Source organism: Vulpes lagopus, chromosome 1 (assembly GCF_018345385.1).
Source record: "Vulpes lagopus strain Blue_001 chromosome 1, ASM1834538v1, whole genome shotgun sequence".
Taxonomy (NCBI): Eukaryota; Metazoa; Chordata; class Mammalia; order Carnivora; family Canidae; genus Vulpes; species Vulpes lagopus.
Window position 1 is genome coordinate 49,990,182 of NC_054824.1, and position 22,051 is coordinate 50,012,232.

Consider the following 22,051-nt stretch of genomic DNA (forward strand, 5'->3'; position numbering starts at 1 on the left):
GAATCACTCAGTAATTCATTTCAAAATAAGTATGGCTTGCCTTTGTATGTTGAAAGATTCAGTTCAAATTAAAATCAAGCTGGCAGTAATAAAATTATGAACCAGCTACATCAATGAAGTCTAGCCAAAACTGAACTACACAACTTGCTGAGTTGAATTCCCCAGGGCCTCTCAAATGTGGATGGGCAACCAGGTAAATTCAACATAAAAATATTTCTTTGGTACTTAAGATGATGCATGTGAATCATGCAGTTTCCATTTTCTCTGACAATAAAAGCAGCATAGATTATATGGAAATTGAGGTAATATTTACATTTCCGGTAATTATTTGGAAGGGTGTTATCTAGATAATCTGCTTTAAGTGTATGTACGTACGTACACACATATGTATAAAATCTAGTAACAAAATATCACAGATGCACAATGATCCCAATATGCTTGCAATTTAATCTATCAATTGATAGACAAGGAGATAAAAGTATGGTTGATCTGAATGAATCTAACTGCCAAAATCTGAAGTTATTTAATCATATTATTTATACCAATAAGTACCGTATTTAGTCCAGGCTGCAAACAGATTTTCATAAGCTGTTCTTAGATGAAAATGATGGCTATTTTATTCCAAGAAATTTTCTTTATCTATAAAAAAATAAATCTGTTTGAAGGGGAAAATTTATCCTAGGACATCCCAACTTAGTACAATATGTTTGTTCATTTGAAAAATATGTGTTCTATGTTAATGGCCACCATATGCAGTGTACTTGCCAGGCCCAATGGATGAACTGGTGAACAAAACAGACACGATCTCTGCATATGGTATTCAAGCAAATTAGAATGCTTTACTCTTCCAAAAAGACACATTCAGACAGTATTTGTCATTATTCCTGAAATCTTCATTTTTACCCCCGTCACTTAAAACTGAAAAATAATACTGCAATTTTTTTATTAAGTTAACATAGTAATTCTCTTTTTTTTTGCACCTAGGATTCTCAACAAAAATACTAAACTGGGATTCATTACCATCTTCCTAAAATATGAGCACCAGACATCATGTTAGATAGACGTCTATTTGATGTGTTTAGTAACAGAAATGGGGAAGATTTCTATATGAAATTATATTATACTGAATTACGTGCTACATAGAGAGCAATGTTTTAAAATAATTTTCCCCAACAAATAAGTTTAACCACATTTTTCACTTGAAAGTAAAACAAGATATTAGTACCTTGTTACAAAGCTATTTTATAAAGATCTTCACAAGATATTTAGTTTGGCAAAAATTGTAATTGCTTAATATGAAAGATGGAGAAAAATAACTTTCTAAGACCTTTTCTTCCTTGTAAATACTAGGCTGTCAAAGTTGTATATTTTTCTTTTCATGTTGAATGGTTCTGAAATTGGTTGAAATGTTTTTAATTTGATGTAGCAGACTGCATTACGAAGAAAGGTTTGTTAAACCATGAATAGAATAGTGAATAATTTTTGAGGAAATTACAATGGGAAAAGTATAAGTTGCATACTTATTATTGGAGCTCATAAGGACTGTGGCGGAGGTGTTCAGTCTAAGGACTGAAGACATCAAAGTCCTTTTCCCTATTGGTGAGCTCTATTTATCTTCTCTTTCTGACCACAAGTAACAAATGTACTTCTATAACTAGAGATGAATAAAACACATGGAACAGAGAAATCATGTAACTTTTCACCAGTTTCCTAGCACCATTTAAAGTACAAAATTATTCTAATATAGACCAATATTTTCTTTTTAAAAAGTTTGTCATTGGCACCATTTCTGTGAAATATGTGGTAGATAGTTTTGGAGCATGTTCATATTTTGATAATAAGAAAGAAAGTAGCTGGTTTGTGTCTTTGAGACGTAACCTTTCAATAGGTAGTAATCAAGCAGACAGGAAAAATTCTCATAGGATTTGGCCTAACAGACAGGGATTTAAGGAAAGGGAATGCTAATATAAACACAAAATTTGATACTTAGGAAATTGAAATGCCAGTGAAATTTAAAAATTATTCAAATATAAATAATAAATGCTGTAACAGTACTAAGCCTTTACAATAAAATACTGTTTGAAGACTACACAGCTAAAAAAGAAGCCAATGGCAGGGAAAAGAATTGTATTTGATGTTTGCCTGATTGCATATTTTTCTGCAAAGCATACTGTCAAATGTTGAAAGTCTCAGTTAATCTAGGAGAATGAAAACCCAAGTCATTCTTGCTTTCTTTACCCAATTTCTTTCCTATTTCAAAGATTCTTGTCTTCTAACTTCTCAATGATCCTTTGTTTTTCTATATCCCTATGGAAAAACTTAGAACAATGTCTAGCACAAAATAAGAACTTGTTAAATAAATTAATGTATCTACTGAATGGAAAAAAACTAAATTCCTCTTTCAGGTGAATATACACAGGAACATTGTGTCCAGATTTTCTGCAGAAACTGTCCCTCTTTGCTCCTCTTCAGATTTTTGGCAAGGAGGTTGAGCAAACACATTGTGTGAGATGCCTCTTTCACCATGAGGCAGCACAATGGATGTTTATTTGAATGTTGGTGTGGAGGAAAGGAAATGGAGGTAATAGTTAATTTTTTAGTTAGCTTAAAAAGGCTTTCGGTGTTATGTTTATAAGGTCTTAAAGAATCTGCCAAGAGCAAGATGCTGTTGTAAGGACTATATGAGTGCTGAAAAGAATAGAGTATTAAGATTCTGAGAGAATCAATAAGACAAATGGCAAGTCCTGGTACACTGCAGACTGCTTGAAAAGACTGCTTAGTGTGTGCTGGATACTAGGGACTGTCGAAAGTGAATCCAATCCTTAGTGGCCTTGCCTGAAACCATGGTGATTTCTTAGGCCAGATCTTTCAAAGAGTCATTGAAATGGAAACATTCTATAGTTATTCTCAAATTTGATAGGCAGTGTCTTTTGCCTAATATATACAATGTAAGCTCATGCTTCTTGGACAAACAGATGTTAATCAAAACCAGAAAGAACAATTAATTACAATTATCTCTTTAGAATGTTTTATGTCATATAATTAATACATATTTTCATTATTTAAAGATAATCAAAACATTAATAAAGCTAAAATTCACTCTTGATCACCTAAATCCTTTTGAGATAGGTTACTCTGATATATCACCATGGTTCCTATACATGCAAATCTTTTCCTCCATATATATATATATATACATCTCTTTTAGAGAATATATTTTTATTATGTGTGTTTAATTACATAAATGATACACCTTGTGTATTCTTAAGGATTATTTTTTAGAGTAATTTTAGGTTCACAACAAAACTGAGAGGAAGGTACAAAGATTTCCCATATTCCTCTGCCCCATGTTGCTTAGTTTCCCCCATTATCAACATGACTCATCAGAATGGCGCCTTTCTTACCAAGGATAAATCACAAGGATGAATATATAATTGTCCAAAGTTTATAGTTTACATTAGGGTACACTCTTGGTGTTGTACATTCTGTGGGTTTGGACAAATGTATAATGACATGCATCCATCATTATGGTATCATACAGAGTACTTTCACTGCCCTCAAAATCCTCTTTCCTCTGGCTATTTATCCTCTATTCATCCTTTCCTCCCCTTAGCAACCACTGATCTTTTTATTGTCCTCATAGTTTTGGCTATTCCAGAATGTTATAGAGTTGGTTTTATGGATTTTTTAAAAACAATATGCCTCAGCCATCTTTCAAATTGAGTGACCTCATTCTTTTTAACTGTTGCAATATAGTCAACAGTGCTTGCATCAGAATTTATATGGCCATGTCACTCTTAAAAGACATTTTGGTTGTTTTCAAATTGGGGCTCTCAAGATCAAGGCTGCAGTGAAAAATTTTAGAAGGCTACACATTGAGAATGTTTCTAATCCACTTGATTTTTATAATAATTAATACTGAAAACTTTATTTGTGCCCTGAATAATACAGAATCTTGGAAATCCCTCCTAAAACAACAATTTCGGTGTCTATATTATCCATCTGTACATTTATTTATCTATCATCTATTTATCATTTTATCATTTAATCCTGGGTCCACCACTTACTATTTTTATAATCTTGGACCAAATGTCACCTTTCCCTGTCTCTGTGTCCTCATCTGTAAAGTGAGAATGTTAATGTATATGCCCCCTAGGGTTAGATTACAATAACTGTGAAGATTAAATGAATTAATATGTGTAAAGGTCTAAGAACAGTGGTGCATGTTTATTTGTTGTTAGCCATTATCACTGTGACTTCTTAAATGAGTTCATATGGTTTTATTTTTCAAAACTTATACATAAAGAGTTCAGACTCTTACATCAGAGAAAACTAGAAGTTCTCTTCCTAAGAAGTACCAATAGCCCTGGTCACTTACTGGAATTTCTTGGCCTTTGAAACTTAGAAAAAAGAAGAATTTTAGTGATGTAAGCTAATTTGGCCAACCTACCTGAAAATTAATTATATAATATAAAATAAACTTGTCAATAGGCATTAATGCATCATCTATTGCCAAGTCTGTCTAGAGAGAATCCTTAGAGAGAATATATCTGGGCATGATTTATTGTAAAATAAATTTATTCAATATTAAATAAGCATCCACTTGTGATAAGTACAGTATTAACTATATACTGATAAAAGATAGATAGCTAACGATCTTGCTTCTTAAAAAGAACTCCCACAGACAATAGGAAAGACATGAGCTTAGTAATTATTAGCAGGTCAATTCTATTAGAGTAGGTATAGGGTACTAAATAGTAGGAAGGATAGAGCACCTAAGCAGCACCTAGGTATTGCTCAAAAGACTTCATGAGAGACTTACGCAAGAAAGAATATACATTTTCTGGAAATGGAAGGGTGGGTGAAGCCATTTCAGACTGATGTGCAGTTACAGAATCATATACCCATGTTAAATAGTTGGGCACACAAGTTTTCCTATTTGAAAGGTGTGAGAAAAGCTTGAAAAGTATGCAGGAACCAAATTATAAAGAGTAGGGTATGCAATAATAAGGAACTATAGTATCTTCAGGCAGACAATTGGAAAAAGGAGTGTCATAATCAGATATGCATTTTAAAAAGTTAAATTTGGCATCAGAGTAAAGGATAGGATGCCAAGGGAGGAAATTGAAAGCCCAGATAATAATTAGGAGTCGAATCCAGCACTACAAGCTGTGAAGATTATAAATTGGAAACGGAGAAGTGAAAACTAAAACATGTGGAATGGCACCAGCAGAGGGTGATGAGACAGGACTCTGGATAGGAAGTTTCAAGAATAAGTGGCAGGTGTAGAAAAAAGATGGGGATATGAGCTTAGATGAAGCATAGGATTGGACAGTGCCACAGAAAATAAAGTAAAAGCAGGAATGGAGCCTTCCATGGGAGGATTAGTCCTTTAAGTATAGGCAAGGAGAAAACCATGAAAGAGACAAAGACTTACAGTCAGAGGTGGAGGAGGGAGAGTAGGGATGGACTGTTATTCTAGGACCAAGTTACTGGAAGAGGATGAAGAGGAAGTATGAGGTAACCAAGAGAACAAAGAGTTTCCAATAGGTTATCTAGACTAGAGATGGATCAGTCAGTGGGCTTTGTGGATCCATTTAATGTAGGACATGAGGGAGAAATAAAGAAAATCAAGAAACTTACTAAATGTTCATTCTTGGGCCACTAAATGACAGGTGATCCTGTTAACCAAAGTAGTGAGCATCTTAAGAGTGCAAGATCAGAAGTAAACATAGTGAGTTGGAGGCATCCAGGAAGCTTTTATTTGGAGATGTCGAGTGGGCAGTTGGAAACTCAGGTTTGTGGACAGTTTTTATGCCAGTAAGCTCAAAGGTGAAGATATTAATTGGGTCATCCACGTAGACACTTTGCTAAACATAGTTAAGCAAACACACAGGATAGTTATTTTGTGGTATCTGTTCTGTGTCAGACATTTCTACTCATAAACAAATACAGTTATCCCTATACAAATCAATAGTAGTAATTCTGGTGGGTTGTGCATAAATTCAAGCAAGGAATTTACTGGATATGGAAGATGGTGATTAATATAGAAAAGTAGCATTTTTAAAATCCCTCATCTTTGAAGAGATTATTATGTGTTTGGGGTTTATTATGAATTTCTCTACTCCAGGGTCATTTTAAAATTAACTATTAAATAGTTTGTTGTAGCATTATTCCTGCCTCTTTACCTTTTATATCTTCATTCATTTGTCATTTCCATTTTCTATAAATTAGCGAAAATCCTGATGCTTACATCAGGAGTTCACACAGCTTCCACGTGCTTTACTAGATTATCAGCTCTAGGCCACCTCCTCCACCTCTTCCTCCTCCACCTCCTCCTTGAACTTGCCATGCTCCTCCGCCGTGGCATCTTGGTACTGCTGGTACTCGGACACCAGGTCGTTCATGTTGCTCTTGGCCTCTGTGAACTCCATCTTGTCCACGTCCTCGCCTCTGTACCAGTACAGGAAGGCCTTGTGCCATAACATGGCCCTGAACTGCTCCCAGATGTGCTTGAACAGCTCCTGAATGACTGTGCTGTTGGCCGACGGAGGTGGACATCTTTACCCCTGGGGTGGGGTGTCACACCATTCATATATGAATATATGTATATATATTTTTTATCCTTTAAAAAAGCCAATACTAGATGAAAGAAAAATGAAACCCATATTAGTATATGGAGTTACCTGGATTTAAATTTTTTTATCCCCACTTCATTGCTAAGCTAACCCATGTCTATTTGTTTGGTTGGTTGTTTTTCAGAGACTAGTGGACAGACCTTTGAAGTCCCATATAGAGTTCAGGGTTGTTTTTCTTTCTTTCTTTTTTTTTTTTAATAACTTTTCATCTCTAAGTATGTATTTTTTCACAATTTTTTTTCTAAGACAAAATAACTTCTCAAAAGTTTAACTAGGAAAAAGATTAAATTTGCACTGTTTATAGAAATTGGTCATAAGAAAGTTTACATAAAGTATTTAGCAGTACTTTCAATATTTTGGCCCTGGTTTCCCAATATTGTTACCATTAAAAGACAAAACAAAGAAATGCCGCATTTGGAACGTCTGCATTATAGTCAAGGAATGTCAGCATGCTTTTCTAGTATGCTTGTGGCACCAGAACATCTTAGTAATTTCTGGCAGAGTTCTTCATCTGCACGCAGGTTAATCTAGAGTAGCATTATGTCCATTTCATTTTAATTTTTGAAGAGCTATCAACCAATATTTTTTAGAGATATAAACTTAATTTCCTTGTCCTTCCTCCTTTAGTTTATCCTGCCAACCATTTATAGTAAACCTAACTGCAGACTTTGCTGGTTTGGGTACAACATTTACTTCAGTCATCCATTAATTTTTATTTCTGACAGAATAAGCATATGGTCCTAGCGCTCTATGAAATCAGACTCTTGGAATCAGATTCTGTTATAAATTTCATTGCTCGTTACCTTTATGCGATGTTACATTATATACATCACTTAGCCTGTATGAAAAGCTTCATAGATGGAACAGATCTATTTTGACTTTTAAGTTTTACTTTCTTTTTCTATAAACATGGAATTCATATAACCATATACATAGTTTATGACTTTTCATATATACTTGTGTTATTGGCTACAATGTCTTTATTCATATTCAATGTTTTTAATTAAGACAAGGATGAATGAATAAATATTCTCATTATTGTCTAATGTAGGGGTTGGTGAAGCAAGGCCCCGTGGCCTATTTTTGTAAGACCCAATTGCTAAGAATGGTTTTTACATTTTTAAATGTTTGAAAATGATTCAAAAGAAGGATAACATTTTCTTTCACAAAGAAATCATATGAAATTCAAATTTTAGCATCCAGAAGTAAAGTTTTATTGGAATAGAGCCATATGCATCCATTTAACATAGTCTATGACTGCTGTCATGCTATAGTGGCAAAGTTGAGTCATTGCAAGGGAAGACTCCATAGACTAAAATATTTATTATCTTTTTAAAAAAGAAAGTTTTCTGAACCCTCGTCTAATGCAAGCTGACTTTCTTAGTCTAAATTTCAAAAAGTTTGTGTAATAAAACTAGCACCAGAATCAATTATTTCTTTTCCATAAAAATGGTATAGAGAACTTATCCATTTCATGTTATTATACTTAGTGTTACAGTATGCTCGTCCATTGCCTGGACAAAATTAACTCCTTGTGCTATTCTGATCAAGGGAAAAGTTTACCCAAAGGATAAGAGTGCTGCATTCCATAAATTCTCTTTTCTCATTTTCCATCATTATCTACATATTTAATTTGGTTTCTTTTCTTAAGATTTTACTTATTTATTCATGGGAGACACAGAGAGAGAGAGGGAGAGACGCAGGCAGAGGGAGAAGCAGGCTCCTGCAGGTAGTCCAATGCAGGACTTGATCCCGGGACTCAATCCAGGGACTCAATCCCAGGACTCCAGGATCATGCCCTGGGCCGAAGGCAGGCGCCAAACCGCTGAGCCACCTAGGCATCTCCTATTTAATTTGTTTTAATGAAGCTAATTACATAGCAGGAATAACTCTGACCAAGAAGTAAAAAAGTCTGAGTTCAATATTTAATCATTATTTTGTTTCCTAGGCAGACAGAAATTAAAAAAGAATTACCTGAAGTAACTGAGAACGGTGGATGACAAGACCCACTAAGACAGGCTCCATGGATTTTTGATGTGCCTACAGTTTCACTAGATATTGAGGATAATTAAACTGGAAGGTGACATCTTAAGACCCACTACTCTGCTAGTAAACTACTACATTGATTTGACAGAGATGACTGTCAGAGTGAATGTAGCAGTTATTCCTAGGAGAAAAAATTAGCTGTCTTCTTTGAAAATAAGTCATTTTGCTGGCTCCCTTACCCTATATTTTTTCCAATTTCACGTTTCATATTAGAAATAATAAAAATGGGTTAGCTTTTAGAATGCTATTTGTACAACATATGAACAAATGCCAAAGAAGACAACATAGATTTTCTATAAAGCTCTGTATTTCTTTGGTATTCCTTTAGTCCAGATGCAATATTAAGGTTCTACATTTATATCCTTATTTTTTAATTAATTAATTTTTTTAAGAGTGAGAGAGCACGAGAGGGGGGCCAGAGGGGCTACAAGGAGAGAGAGAGAGAGAATCTTAAGCAGGCTGCACACTTCACTCAGCAGGCACAGAGCCTGACTTAGGCCTCAATCTCATGATCCTGAGATCACCACTTCAGCTGGTAAAGATAAATAAAGATAAATAAAATCTTAAAAAAAAAAACAAATTAAATATGTGGATAATGATGGAAAATGAGAAAAGAGAATTTATGGAATGCAGCACTCTTATCCTTATATTTAATTTATTTATTCATGAGAGACAGAGAGAGAGAGAAGGAGAGGGAGGCAGAGGGAGACGCAGGCTCCATGCAGGGAGCCCGACGTGGGACTTGATTCCAGGTCTCCAGGATCAGGCCCTGGGCTGAGGGCGGCACTAAACCACTGAGCCACCTGGGGTGCCCTCAGAGACTGTTTCTAAAACTTGGGATATATTAGAGCACCAAACAGAACCAAAGATCTTTGAACTTGTAGAGCTGATACTCTAGGAGAAGAAATAGACAAGAAACAATGCATATAATAAATGAATAAAAGGCATAGCATATTAAAAATTAAGTGAAATGGGGAAAAAAAACAAGAGCAAGATGAGGGAGATCAGGAATACCATAGTGAGAGTTTCAGTCTTAAATAGGGTAGTTAGCGAAGGCTTCTTTAACAAGATGATACCTAAGTGAGAAGTTCAAGAAACTCTAGGTGTTACCTATGTTTCTAAGGGAAAGGCATTTTAGGAAGAGGGAAGAGTGGGAGTGAAGTCCCTAAGATAGGAGGAACCTGACCTAGGTGGAAATCAGCAAGGAGGTGTCATGGCCAAAATGGAGTGAAGGAGAGGAAGAGTGGTAGGAAATGAGTCAGAGGGGTAATGGGGTCAAATCAGATAGGGCCTTGTAAACCACAAAGGATACTCTTAGTGATATGGGGTCACCCGGTGGGACTTCTTGCTGGGGAGTGATATAATTCGAGTTACTTGTCAGAAGTCTACTTGTCCGCTTTGCTGTAGAAGAGCAAGGGCAGGAGCAAGGAGAATTAGCAATGAGAATATTGCAGTAATTCAGGTGAAAGATGATGGTGGCTTGAACCAGGACTAGTCATGGAGGTGGTAAGAGTAGGTGGATTTTGGACCAAGAAGGTAGAATGTGTTGGATTTCTTGACAGATTGAATGACAGAATGAATTTCTTGACAGAGTAAGAGGAAAAAACAGTGTATTTTGACTCTCTCTCTCTCCCTTTGCTGGGGGAGCTGTCATCAGTCAAAAATAGAAGGGTCTACATGTTGGACATGTCTTTTGGGTGAAAATGAAAGGTTCAACTTTCAGTATTCTGAGTTTAATATATTAATTAAAATAAAATCAATTCAGTAAGAACCCAGTTGGTACTTTCTCAGTGTCTACGGCATAGAAGATGTTAAAAAATATTGTATGAGTATTTAATATATATAAATAATAATTTTAAGTACCACTGCAGTGTGAATTAATTAGTAAACAAGCATTCAGTGTTAGTACTCAGTGAACAGCAGGCATCAGATTGTGCACCATAAAACAGAGAATCTAATCAAATTTTGTTAGAACTTCACAAGGTAAATGGCATTGACTCCATTTTACAGAAGAAGAAACTCAGGAAAAGTGATTTGCCTAGCATTCACATGGCTAGTTAAATGGTTCTGGCTTTAAGATTCGAACTCATAATTTACAACGTTTTACAACAATTTACAGCTTCTTTTTAATTTTATCAGTTATCCCACAAAAGAAATATAGGATAACTGATAAGCTTCCATTTTTAAAAAATCCGATTTTTATCTTCAGATTATAATACGAGTGAACAAAAACAAGCCTGTAAGAAGCATGAGCTCTATGTGAGTTTCCGGGATCTGGGATGGCAGGTAAGAATGGTTGGTCAACTTAGATGCTTCTTTTCTGTTTTATTATAAATCTGGAGTTACTTGTAATCTCTGTTAGTAATTTTTCCATTAGACTAACCAATTATTTTTTATGACTATTCAGTATATGAGTTATTCACATTATTTTTATTTCTCCATTATCTTTCTACCATTGAAACCTCATCATTAGGGTTTATAGTAAAAAATAGCTATGGTGAAGAAGAAACATAGCCCTATGATATCAGAAAGTGGGAAAAGGTATTGTTGTTTTAATATCCCAAAATTTTAATTTTAATATCACTTTTTCAGATTAATTTGAGCAGCACCATTTGCCCCCAGTCTCAAACTCTATGGCTAGGAAATAGTATCCTTGAATGACAATGTCTGTCATAAAGTAGATCTATAGAAAAATATTTTTTTCTTGAAAATAAGAGTTTTATTGTTCTCTTTTCCATATGCTTCACAAAAAGGGTAAGGAGGAAGATTTAACCAAAAACAGTTTTTAATGTCTCTATGTATTGATAGTTTAAATTGATATCTTTGGATTACATTATCCCATTACAATGGATTTGTAGAATTGAATTTGGGCTATCTCATTGAAAAGTAATATTAAAGCGTAAGAATTAAAAAATTTTATAATAAAACCTCAACATGATTCATTCAGTAAGTTTACATTTGGACCAGGTTTTACTTCTTGGGGAAAAAAAATCAGGGCAACCATTCCATATGCCAATTTTTTGGCTTCCCCAAATTTTCATGTGCAGTTCTCAAGAATTTGCTCCAATTCGTTTCTTCTAAAGAGACTATAAAGCTAACACATGAACAGAAAGAAAAACAGTAAAGGAGCAAATATTAAATCTTTAGGAAATTGTCAGACTTCTAAAGCCAGGAATGAGTTATTAAGAAGTAATAGGAATTATCTCAATTAAGTTTATTCTTCTTTTCCTTTCTGGTTCACTTGAACTTTCCAGAGTTCATCATTTCCTGTTTAAACAATATTTACAATGCTATTTAATGATATGGTTTTATTCATGAATCCATGAATTAATGCATACTATGATTATCCTACATAGCAACCTCTTGGGAGAAATTACAGAGGACAATTTCTTATGAAAATATTTATAGTTGTGTTGTAAACTTCAACTTAAAAATAAATTAAGGGCTTGAAGGTGGCTGTCTTATTAGAATAATTGCTAAATGAAGAAGAGAAACCTAGGCAGACCTAAATACGAATATTCTTTAAGAATTAATTTATTTTTATTTTTGTGATTTCCTTTATTTTTCTTCTTTTTTTTTCTTTGTGTGTGTGTGTGTGTGCATTCTAGGACTGGATTATAGCACCAGAAGGATATGCTGCATTTTATTGTGATGGAGAATGTTCTTTTCCACTCAATGCTCACATGAATGCCACCAACCATGCCATAGTTCAGACTCTGGTATGCTTTGTTTTTGTAGAATTTAAAATGGTTTATGATGCAAGCATCATATAAACATTATTTTAAAGGAAAGCATCCGTTTGTGCTATAAATGCACTATTAAAAAAAAAAAAAAACTCCTTTGGTACTTTTTAGAGCCAAAGTAATGATTATGGGTATAGTCAGGAAATTCAGGCTAGTTTAAAGACTCGTCCTGATTCCAGAATGGGAAGGATTTAGCTAGGAAAATTGAAGTAACCACATGAAGTGATCACTCTGCACTGATTCCTTCACTATGCAGTATGACTAACCACACAGGTTCCCAGGGGCTGTTTCAAACCTAGCAATTCATTAGTAATCATTGCAAAAACATTGAATAATAGCCTTACTGAATTTCATCTAAGGGCTTTTACTCTGATTATTTAAGAATGTTTCACAGCATACTTTGGTATTATTAAAGTTCTTCAAGTAGAATATAAGTAAAAGACTCATTTCAAATTCTTGATCCTTATTTTTTTATGATTTTTAAGGTGGAATTTCATCTTCATTTTTTCTCTTCCTCACTCAGGAATTTAGTAGTGATTTAATCTCTAGTAACCTGAGCTTATTTTGTGAAAACAATAATGAAAAGTTGATTTTGTGGTCTCTAAATGGTTGTACTATATCTAATTAGCTCATGAAACCTCTTGAGAGTCTGACATACCTGTCTTATGGTGTGTGACTTACTGATTTGGCAGAGGGACAAACTCTGGAAGACTAAGAGTCTCCTAGAAGGTGCAGTAGACTATGTGATGGAGTTCTGAATTAATGTTTGGGTTAATGTGAACATTTTAACTATATGTCATCAGGATAGAAGGAAGAGGACTAATTGTTTTAGATTCAAGACTTAGTGACAGAAGTGGCTATTTGGTGGATGGCAGTAGGAGAGCAGTAGCCATAAGAATAAAATAGTCTATCTTTGTGGGTGAGTCTTGTTTATGATCAACAAAAAAAAACATAACTATTAGAATTTGTGAGTTGACTCTTTAGAAGGTCATTTTTTTTTCAGAATTAATTTAACATTTAAAGCTGATGGAAAGACTCTCCTAGATTTCTTCTGAATAAGGAATGATATATGTAAATTGACAGATTAAATCCTTGAATGACTTGATGTTTTCTGGTCTGGACATCATAGGTACTAGAGAGTAGATACCAAAGATGCACATCTATGGCAACTAGAGCGTGGGTATTGCCCAAAACTTTGGGAATAACTTTGGAGTAAAGAGAAACAGGGAATTAAATCCATATTTTGAAAGGCAGTTATTTATAAATATTCTTCCTCTTATTCTTGACCAATGAGATTGTCTAATTCTTTGCCATAGGCAAAGTATAGAGTAAATACCTGGGAAAATTTTAGGACTTGTTATGCTTTCATCTTTGCTATCTATCAATAAAAGTACTTGATACAGGATATCATTTCTGGGGTATGGGGAGCTCTGCAAGAAAGGGTGTATTGTATTCCAAGAATCTCTGTGAACTCTCTAACCTTCTATCCTTACCTATGAGGATTCATGATGACCTGAAAGCCAATCACACAGAGAGAAATGCTTTGTTTCAAGCCTTGGAAGAATAGACATAATCACTGTCTTTCCGTGTGGTCAAAGGAATAGCTACTATTAAGCTTACAGAGGAATGACACTTAATTTCTCAGAAAATGCCTCCTTATACTGTCATCTCAATGCCTTAAAAAGCAGACTTCTGCTTCATTAATATGTATCTATTGAATCAAAGGCGGCCTCAGGCTAAGCAATGTTTAACTATTGAAAAAATTGTCAAAATACTCCTCTCATTTTTCTTTTTTTCCTTATAAATATATAACCACATATTGTCAGCTTTTAGGGCTGAAGTCTAGAAGGCAGTGTCAAAAAACACAAACATTAAAAAAATCTGACATGGACTTGGAACAAGATCCTGCTCTGCATCACTGTCCTGGGATATGGGACATAAGTCATTGCAAAACTTAAAGCATACATGGGAAGTTTGATTTTTTTTTCCTGGCATTGTATACTCTGTATGTTTGTTCTCTGAAGGACATGAAACAAGAAGACAGGCATGTTTGTTCCTAAAAGAAAGCATATTTTTGACTAATATGGTTGAGAAACCATTCAAGAACAGTCCTTTTTTTTTTCAGAACAATTGCTTCGCGAAGCTGCCAAGGCCATTGAAACAAGGGGTTATCAATCATGTATGTGTGGGTTACGGAAGATAAAGCTTATGAGGGACACAAGCTGCATCTGAAATTTGTAGAGACTCTCCAACTTTTAGTTTTGTGAGGTCTTAGGAAATTTCAAGTTCATGTCAGATCACCTCATTTTTCCTGCTGTTTCTGTCCACATGCAGTGCTCCTATATCATTTCAGCCAGGACATTGTGCAGCCAAAACTCTAAGAGGCTGTATTTGCTTTTTGTGGATCCCTTAGGACTCATCAGTGGGACTTCCCATAAACTCCTTTGGGGGAAGGGCCAGGGTAGGTGGGTGGGAAAGGGGGAACCATGTTCTGGCTCCTTGCTCAATTATTGAAATCATAGGCAGACTGCCAGTCTGATCAAAATGAGAGTAAACCCTTTGCTTGAGCATTTCACTGTCGGTGTACAGCTACCTTTTCAGCCTTTTGGAGGAGACGGAATATTCAATTTGTAAAATATCTAGGCTCCTTGCTTCTGATTTAGTTGAGCCTGCTTTTTGGCACTTGTCTAGGAGAGAAAGAAAGTAAAAGGATATTAAACTCCAGCCAGTCTGGTAAAAGATTCTGTAGAGAAGAGTTGAAATTATTGCTTTAAAATAAGTTTTGGATTATACCTGGAGTTTACTTTGCTGTGATCTTTAATGCTTCCTTTACTGTGGAAAATTAAGAGTTGGCATAAGTTTTATGATTTATTGCTTAATTGTCCTTTAAAAAATAATTTAGATTCAAATCTTTCTACAGCTAGTTGTGTCCCTTCACTGATTTGCATTTATAATTTCTGTATTTCTCATGAAGTAAATAGAAGTAATTGTTCTAACCAAAAGCAACTCAGTGCTAGTTGCCATGCTCTTTCCCCCAGGAAAATTTCCACTGAATACTCCATAGAAGGAGTTTTCCTTACTTGGTAGAATATTTTTCAAGGCCCCAACACATAATTAGAACTGGTGAGTTGACTCTAGGTGTTAATGCTTAAAAATACATCCTTCACTACCAGTCCCCAACCCCCACCCCAGCCATTGAACATAAATAGAAGAGTGATAGTGATTGTGAGTGACAAAATGAGAATATTATTTGAAAGCTGTAGACAAAATGTTTATCTTATTTCTCAAAAAAACAAAACATGTTTTTCTTTCCCAGGTACATCTGATGTTTCCTGACCACGTACCAAAGCCTTGTTGTGCTCCAACCAAATTAAATGCCATCTCCGTGCTGTACTTTGATGACAGCTCCAATGTCATTCTGAAAAAATACAGAAATATGGTAGTGCGCTCATGTGGCTGCCACTAATATTAAATAATAGTGGTAATAAGAAAAATATCTGTATTAAGGTTTACAATTATAATAAAAAGTATGCTTTCAGACAAGAAGGGAATTTCACAAAATTAGTTTGGTTCATTTCATCTCTGTACCTATGTACAATATTGTGTATATAGTCACTTTTATTTATTTAAAGGTATATATTCTCCTTTGTGGATGCCTTATCAATAAAATCTATTTTATACGTCTATTACACAATAGATAGCCCAGTAACTTTCAGTGGGATATGCTAAGTCCAAATCAATTCCATTTCAACATTTTTTCTAATATGATTTTTATATAATTTTCTGAAACTAAAACTCCTTTAGATGTTAATCATTGATGAAGGAAATTGAATGCATTTGGTTATGTTGTGCCAGTGAAAACTATGATAGGATAAATAAAACTAAAATAGAAGAAAAAAAGTAACAACCCAAACAAAAATGCTTGAATAAACACAATTTTTCTTTCAGAGTTTCTGCTTCATTAGATAAAGTGAAATGTTGAACTGGATTTGAATAAATAAGCGGTAGGCAGAACATAGAAGCTGAAAGATTACACATAATTGTTGTAACTGTTTGCTTTAACAGAATTGGTGTAACTGGAGGAGCATGTTCCTTCTTGGCTTGTGGATTGTAGATTTTGCAAAGTGCTCAAAACTTCAGGAACTCTGTGGAGACAGGCTTGAGCCTATGTCCATAACTTTCCAAGTTAACACTAAAAAATTGTAGTACAACCTTCTTACCTCAAATAAATCATGTCTGCCTATTATCTAGAACACTACTGCTGCAGATTTTTTTTCAGATTCAAAAACAGTCCAAAATCAAGAAACATTTACATGCACTCCACCTCCTTCCCCACAGACAAGAGTCACTGCATACATAAAATATACTGGAGCAGAGATGCCGACAGAGCCATTTTCTTTAGCTCTCCTTTATAACTGAGTTTGCTGATTGATGTGATGCAAGGGATTTTATTTAAGGTAAAAGCACTGAAACTAAACTGAAGGAAATTACCAAAAATCCCAGAATGGCTTTGACAGAATTGCCATTTCGAAAGAACAGCTGAAATCCATTTTTCATATCTTTGAGAATGAGCTCAATGAAAACCTTATTTTGTAAGGGGATTTTGTAAACCTTCTCCAAGCACAAATAATTCCAAATGGGAAGGTTCTGTTGTGTGTATGTGCATGTGCATTCTTCCCTCTGAAATTAATTTATTTTCTTTCTTTGCCTTCTAAGGCTTTTCTTTAATACACACTCACTTTCAGAACAATGACATTTAGATGGATTACTTGCTATTTATGGTGACTCCATGGTTAAGCTTATTTACAGTTCATCTAAAATATTCAGAAAGCATCATTTATTAATCACCTTTTTGAACCTTTCAAGTAAAACTTATATCAGAAATAGCTTAAAAAATATTATGGGTTCATCTGTAATTCAGGTATATTGCAATATTGTTTTAAAATACAGTTTATCTTAAAGAGAATTTGATAATAACTATATTGGGGAGTACATTAAGTAATATATTTTTAAGTAAATAGTGTACCATTGTAAGAATAAGAAACGGAAGTCTATTATATTATTCCTTAAATGTGCTGTTTAAAGATATTTCTATACTTTAAAAATATATTAAACTTGTGATGCTAGTTTTTACTGTGCTTCTTGATTTGGCTCTTTATTTAAGAGGGATACAAAAATGTAAGTATGTCATACACTGAGACTATATGACTATCAGATGTAAAATGTTTGCAGAATACATGATCCTTATGTTGTTTTTAATTCCTGAAACTAGTTTTTGTGTTTTTAATAAATATTCACTATTAAATGGACAAAGTAGTAATCCATGAATTAAATATCTTCTTAATCTGCTCAAACAACAAAGAAATTTTTAAAATAGCAAAAATGACAGGGAAGGAAAACTACCTCACTTGTTCTTTTTACGTAAGACAATAATTGGCATCAGTATTTTCATAATTTTTCAGATTAGATATATAAAATATATATATATATACATGCATAGTTAAATTATTCTCAATAGCTATTATAGTAAATTTGTAGTATTACTTTGGTAATACTTAAGCTACTATCAGAGACCAGAATAATTTAGCCTATTTTAGCAGGATCCAAACAACTCAGGTCTTTTTAGCTAGTTAGGTATTGGCTTTTTGTTTGTTTGTTTGTTTTTATATTTCCTGCTTTATATCTATTTTGCTTCGCAAAGTGACTAATTCTTTTTGAAAGTAGAAGAGCATAAATCACAAATACTCAAGTTCTTTAAGGTAAAAATAAATCGTCTACAGTGAACTAAAGAAATAATAAAAACACAAGAAAGAAAATCCAAATTTATTTTTTTCTCAAGAACTGTCATTTTATAATCACTATCATCAAATCTGAGCCAGAGTCTACTGGCTACTCTACAGTCTGGCAAATATCATCTCCCAAGAAATTTACAATGAATATTTTTTTTGATGCACTTCTGTTTAAGACAGAAGAAATCCTCTTTCCCAAACACAAGTCACCGTCTCATAACTACTCAGTCAAGTACTTAATCTATCATTCAATTTCCATATCAGATTACCTGCTTTTCTATGTTTCCTCTTTTGCATTTTATTTTATTTTATTTTATTTTATTTTATTTTATTTTATTTTTTCAGCCTGTAACTTTTTAGAGTTAGAAGTGAAGATTCCTTTGCTGATAAAACATATACATTGCTAAGTATACATCACATCTGTATTTTATAAAATTTAGTTAAGATCATAATTGAGGAGAAAGTAGAACAAGTAACAATCAATGCCAGTATATATTCCTATTTAGGCAGAAAAGTGACACTATATCCAAGCTAGCAATTTAAAAAGAGCAAAGGTTCTGCAAAATTACAACATCTGTTGTAATATTTGTTAAAGCCTATTTGAAATATGGGCCTCTCAAAGACAGAAGAGCCTGGATCAGATATACCCTTTAAAAATAATAAAGAAGTTTCAGAAGTTTTAAAACATGCATTTTAACCTTTGCATCTCAGTTTCAACTTTGCAGAGGCAGCTAGTCTCCCATCATTTCTCAAAGGCCAATGTATATACACAATGGAGAGAGAGTAGTTAGATGCACTACAGCTTCAAAATCAGGAGGTTATATATGGAGGGATGAGAGACAAAATACTGCATAAGCAGTCCCTGGACCCAGCCAGTTTGAACCTAAGCTGAGGGGTTAGTGAGGAGAGCAGTATTTTTTCCTCAGTTTATTGTGACTACTACTATGTGGTGAAATATAATAGAACCCATCTAAAAAGCTGGACTGTGTTTATTTTCCTGCAGATACCTATAGAAAAAGCCCAAACTAGAGAAATAATCCTTTACGTTGAGCCACAAGGCCAATAAGATGTCTTGGATTATGTATACTTTCTTCAGTAATACACATACACCACCCCCCCCCACACACACACTTTAAAAAGGTATATTTTTATGTTTTAAAAAAGAGAGAAAAATAGGAATACAAATTTTTTTAAAGATTTTATTTATTTATTCATGAGAGACACAGAGAGAGAGAGAGAGAGAGGCAGAGACACAGGCAGAGGGAGAAGCAGGCTCCATGCAGGGAGCCCGACGTGGGCCTCCATCCCGGGTCTCCAGGATCAGGCTCTGGGCTGAAGGCGGCGCTAAACCGCTGAGCCACTGGGGCTGCCCAGGAATACAAAATATTTTAAGTGAACCATTAGGACTTTGTGGAAAGAAAAATATAAAATGGGAAATTTGAAAGAACTTAAAAGTATCAAAGGGATCAAAGGGAGTTCTAATGTCCAATTAAATCTGTGTTCCAGAAGACTGGAGATAATTTTGGGATTAACAGCTGACCTCTTCATCAGAGTTGGTTTCTAATCTTGGAAGTCGGTCAACAGGTAGTGGCTATCTTCAGGTTACTGAGGAAAAATAACTTTCATGTAGAATTCTATATCTAGCAAAACTATTTCAAATATTAGGGCAAAATAAAAACATTTTTAGGCGAGTTAAACTGAGAGAGAATTAATCATCAACAGTCAAAGCACTGCTAAAGTTTTTACCCAGGAAGACAACCCCAAAAGGAAATATATACCATAATGATAAGCAAGAAGATGGTAAACATGGGACCAGACTACAATAAATAATAATGTGTAATAATTGTGGTTTTAAAAATCAAGAGAATTAAACTGTATCAAATCAAGCTGAATAGAGGAAACTATAGTACAACTATAGAGCATATAATGGAAGGTGGATGGTTGGAGATAATAGGTTTTGCATTTTACTTAATGATGATTAAATTAAACTCATTAATTTTAGAACACAAAGTGGTGTGTATATTTTAACTCAGGATTGACAAAATCTTTCTGTGAAAGATATGATTATAGTTTTGGATTAGCTTTGTGGTTTTTTAAAGATTTTATTTATTTATTCATGAGAGACACACAGAGAGAAGTAGAGACACAGGCAGAGGGAGAATCAGGATCCTTGCAGAGAAGCTGATGTGAGAAAGACTTAATCCCAGGACCCCAGAATTGCAACCTGAGCCAAAGGCAGATGCTTAACCACTGAGCCACCCAGGTGCCCCAGACTTGGAGTTTCTGTTTCAACTACTCAACTCTGCTGCAGTAGTGTGAAAGCTGCCGAAGACAGTAAGCTTGTGAGTATGTGTAGCTGTATTCCAGTAAGGTTTTACTTAAGAAGACAGGTGGTGGGTGAAGTTTGGCTTGCAGTTTTGCTGGTCTATTCTAAACCAGTAGAAGGGATAATTGCAATATGGCAACATATAATCAATTCAACAAGAAAAAAAAGAAGAAATGGCTTTTAAAAAATATAGCAAAGGGGAAATATTACATATACGAAAATGATAGAAGTAAATCCATACACAGTCATATAATGTTAAATGTAAATGGCCTGAAAAGATCACTATATCCAAATTGGATATAAGATGAATTCAACAGCCAATAAAGTTCTGTTCAAAAGAGTCACACTTAAAACTTTATTTTTTTAAAAGATTTTATTTATTTATTCATGAAAGACACACAGAGAGAGACACACAGGCAGAGACACAGGTAGAGGGAGAAGCAGGCTCCATGCAAGGAGCCCGATGTGGGACTCGATCGTGGGTCTCCAGGATCACACCTCGGGCTGCAGGCGGCGCTAAACCGCTGTGCCACCAGGGCTGCCCAACACCTAAAACTTTAAAACACAGGAAGGTTGAAAGTAAAAGGAAGGTAAAATATATACCTGGAAAATACCCACCACAGGAAAACTGGATTAATTATATTAATAAAGTATATTTACACTTTAATACAAACCAGCCATTACTGTTTTGAATATAAGGACATACTGTTGCCTGTTCCCTTTTGGCAAATCCCACAAAATTGTTTCTACAATAGTTTTTAAAATTATAAGTTTAAAGTTAATATAAAAGGATTTTATCTTGTCATACAATGTCATTCTCTTCTTAAGGTTATTAAGACTCTGGTGATTTGAACATATTTATTTATTTATGAGACAGTGTGTGCATGTGAGTACAGGGGGGACGGGGTAGAGAAGGGGCAAAGGGAGAGGGAGAGAGAATCTTAAGCAGACTCCACGCCCGGTATGGAGCCCAAGGTGGGTCTCCATCTCACAGCCCTGAAATCATGATCAGGACCAAAATCAGGAATTGGATGCTCACCTGACTAAGCCACCGGTGTTCCAAGACTGGTAATTTGAAAATTACTTGTCTTTAAGATGAAAGTTCACAGTATCATATTTAACAGTGCCTGTTGATGTCAGTGAGACTCTGTAAGGTGTTTCCACTTTGAAAATGAAATAATGCCTTTATGAGAGAACAAGCACTTCTCCAAAAATTAGTTATGATGAAAAGGAAGAATATTTGAAAAATCTTAGCTACTGAACATAGTAAGTCCAATGAATCTCCTTTCACACCAACCTCCTAGGGTTAATTATTAAATGGAAATAAAGTAGTTCCTGTATCCCCAGTACACTCATCTAGCTTCTGGGCCTTGGTAACATTTTTCCATTCACCAGAAATGCCCTTCCTTAATTCTGCTCCTGATATTCTACTGATTCCTGGAGTGACTTCTCATTTGCTGTTTCCTTCAAAAACACCTCATACACCAAACCAGATGTGTCTAATCACTC

At 34.6% G+C, this 22,051-nt stretch overlaps 1 protein-coding gene across 1 annotated transcript in view; it reads left to right on the forward strand.

The window, feature by feature from the left end:
• BMP5 (bone morphogenetic protein 5) overlaps positions 1–17,725 on the forward strand; it is a 117,190-nt gene extending 99,465 nt beyond the window's left edge. Inside the window, exons 5-7 of the mRNA XM_041758264.1 lie at positions 10,894–10,970; positions 12,293–12,403; positions 15,744–17,725. Coding sequence (XP_041614198.1) covers positions 10,894–10,970; positions 12,293–12,403; positions 15,744–15,893 — 338 coding nt within the window. The 3' untranslated portion in view covers positions 15,894–17,725. The remainder of the gene's footprint in view (positions 1–10,893; positions 10,971–12,292; positions 12,404–15,743) is intronic.
• The last annotated feature ends 4,326 nt before the right edge of the window (positions 17,726–22,051 follow it).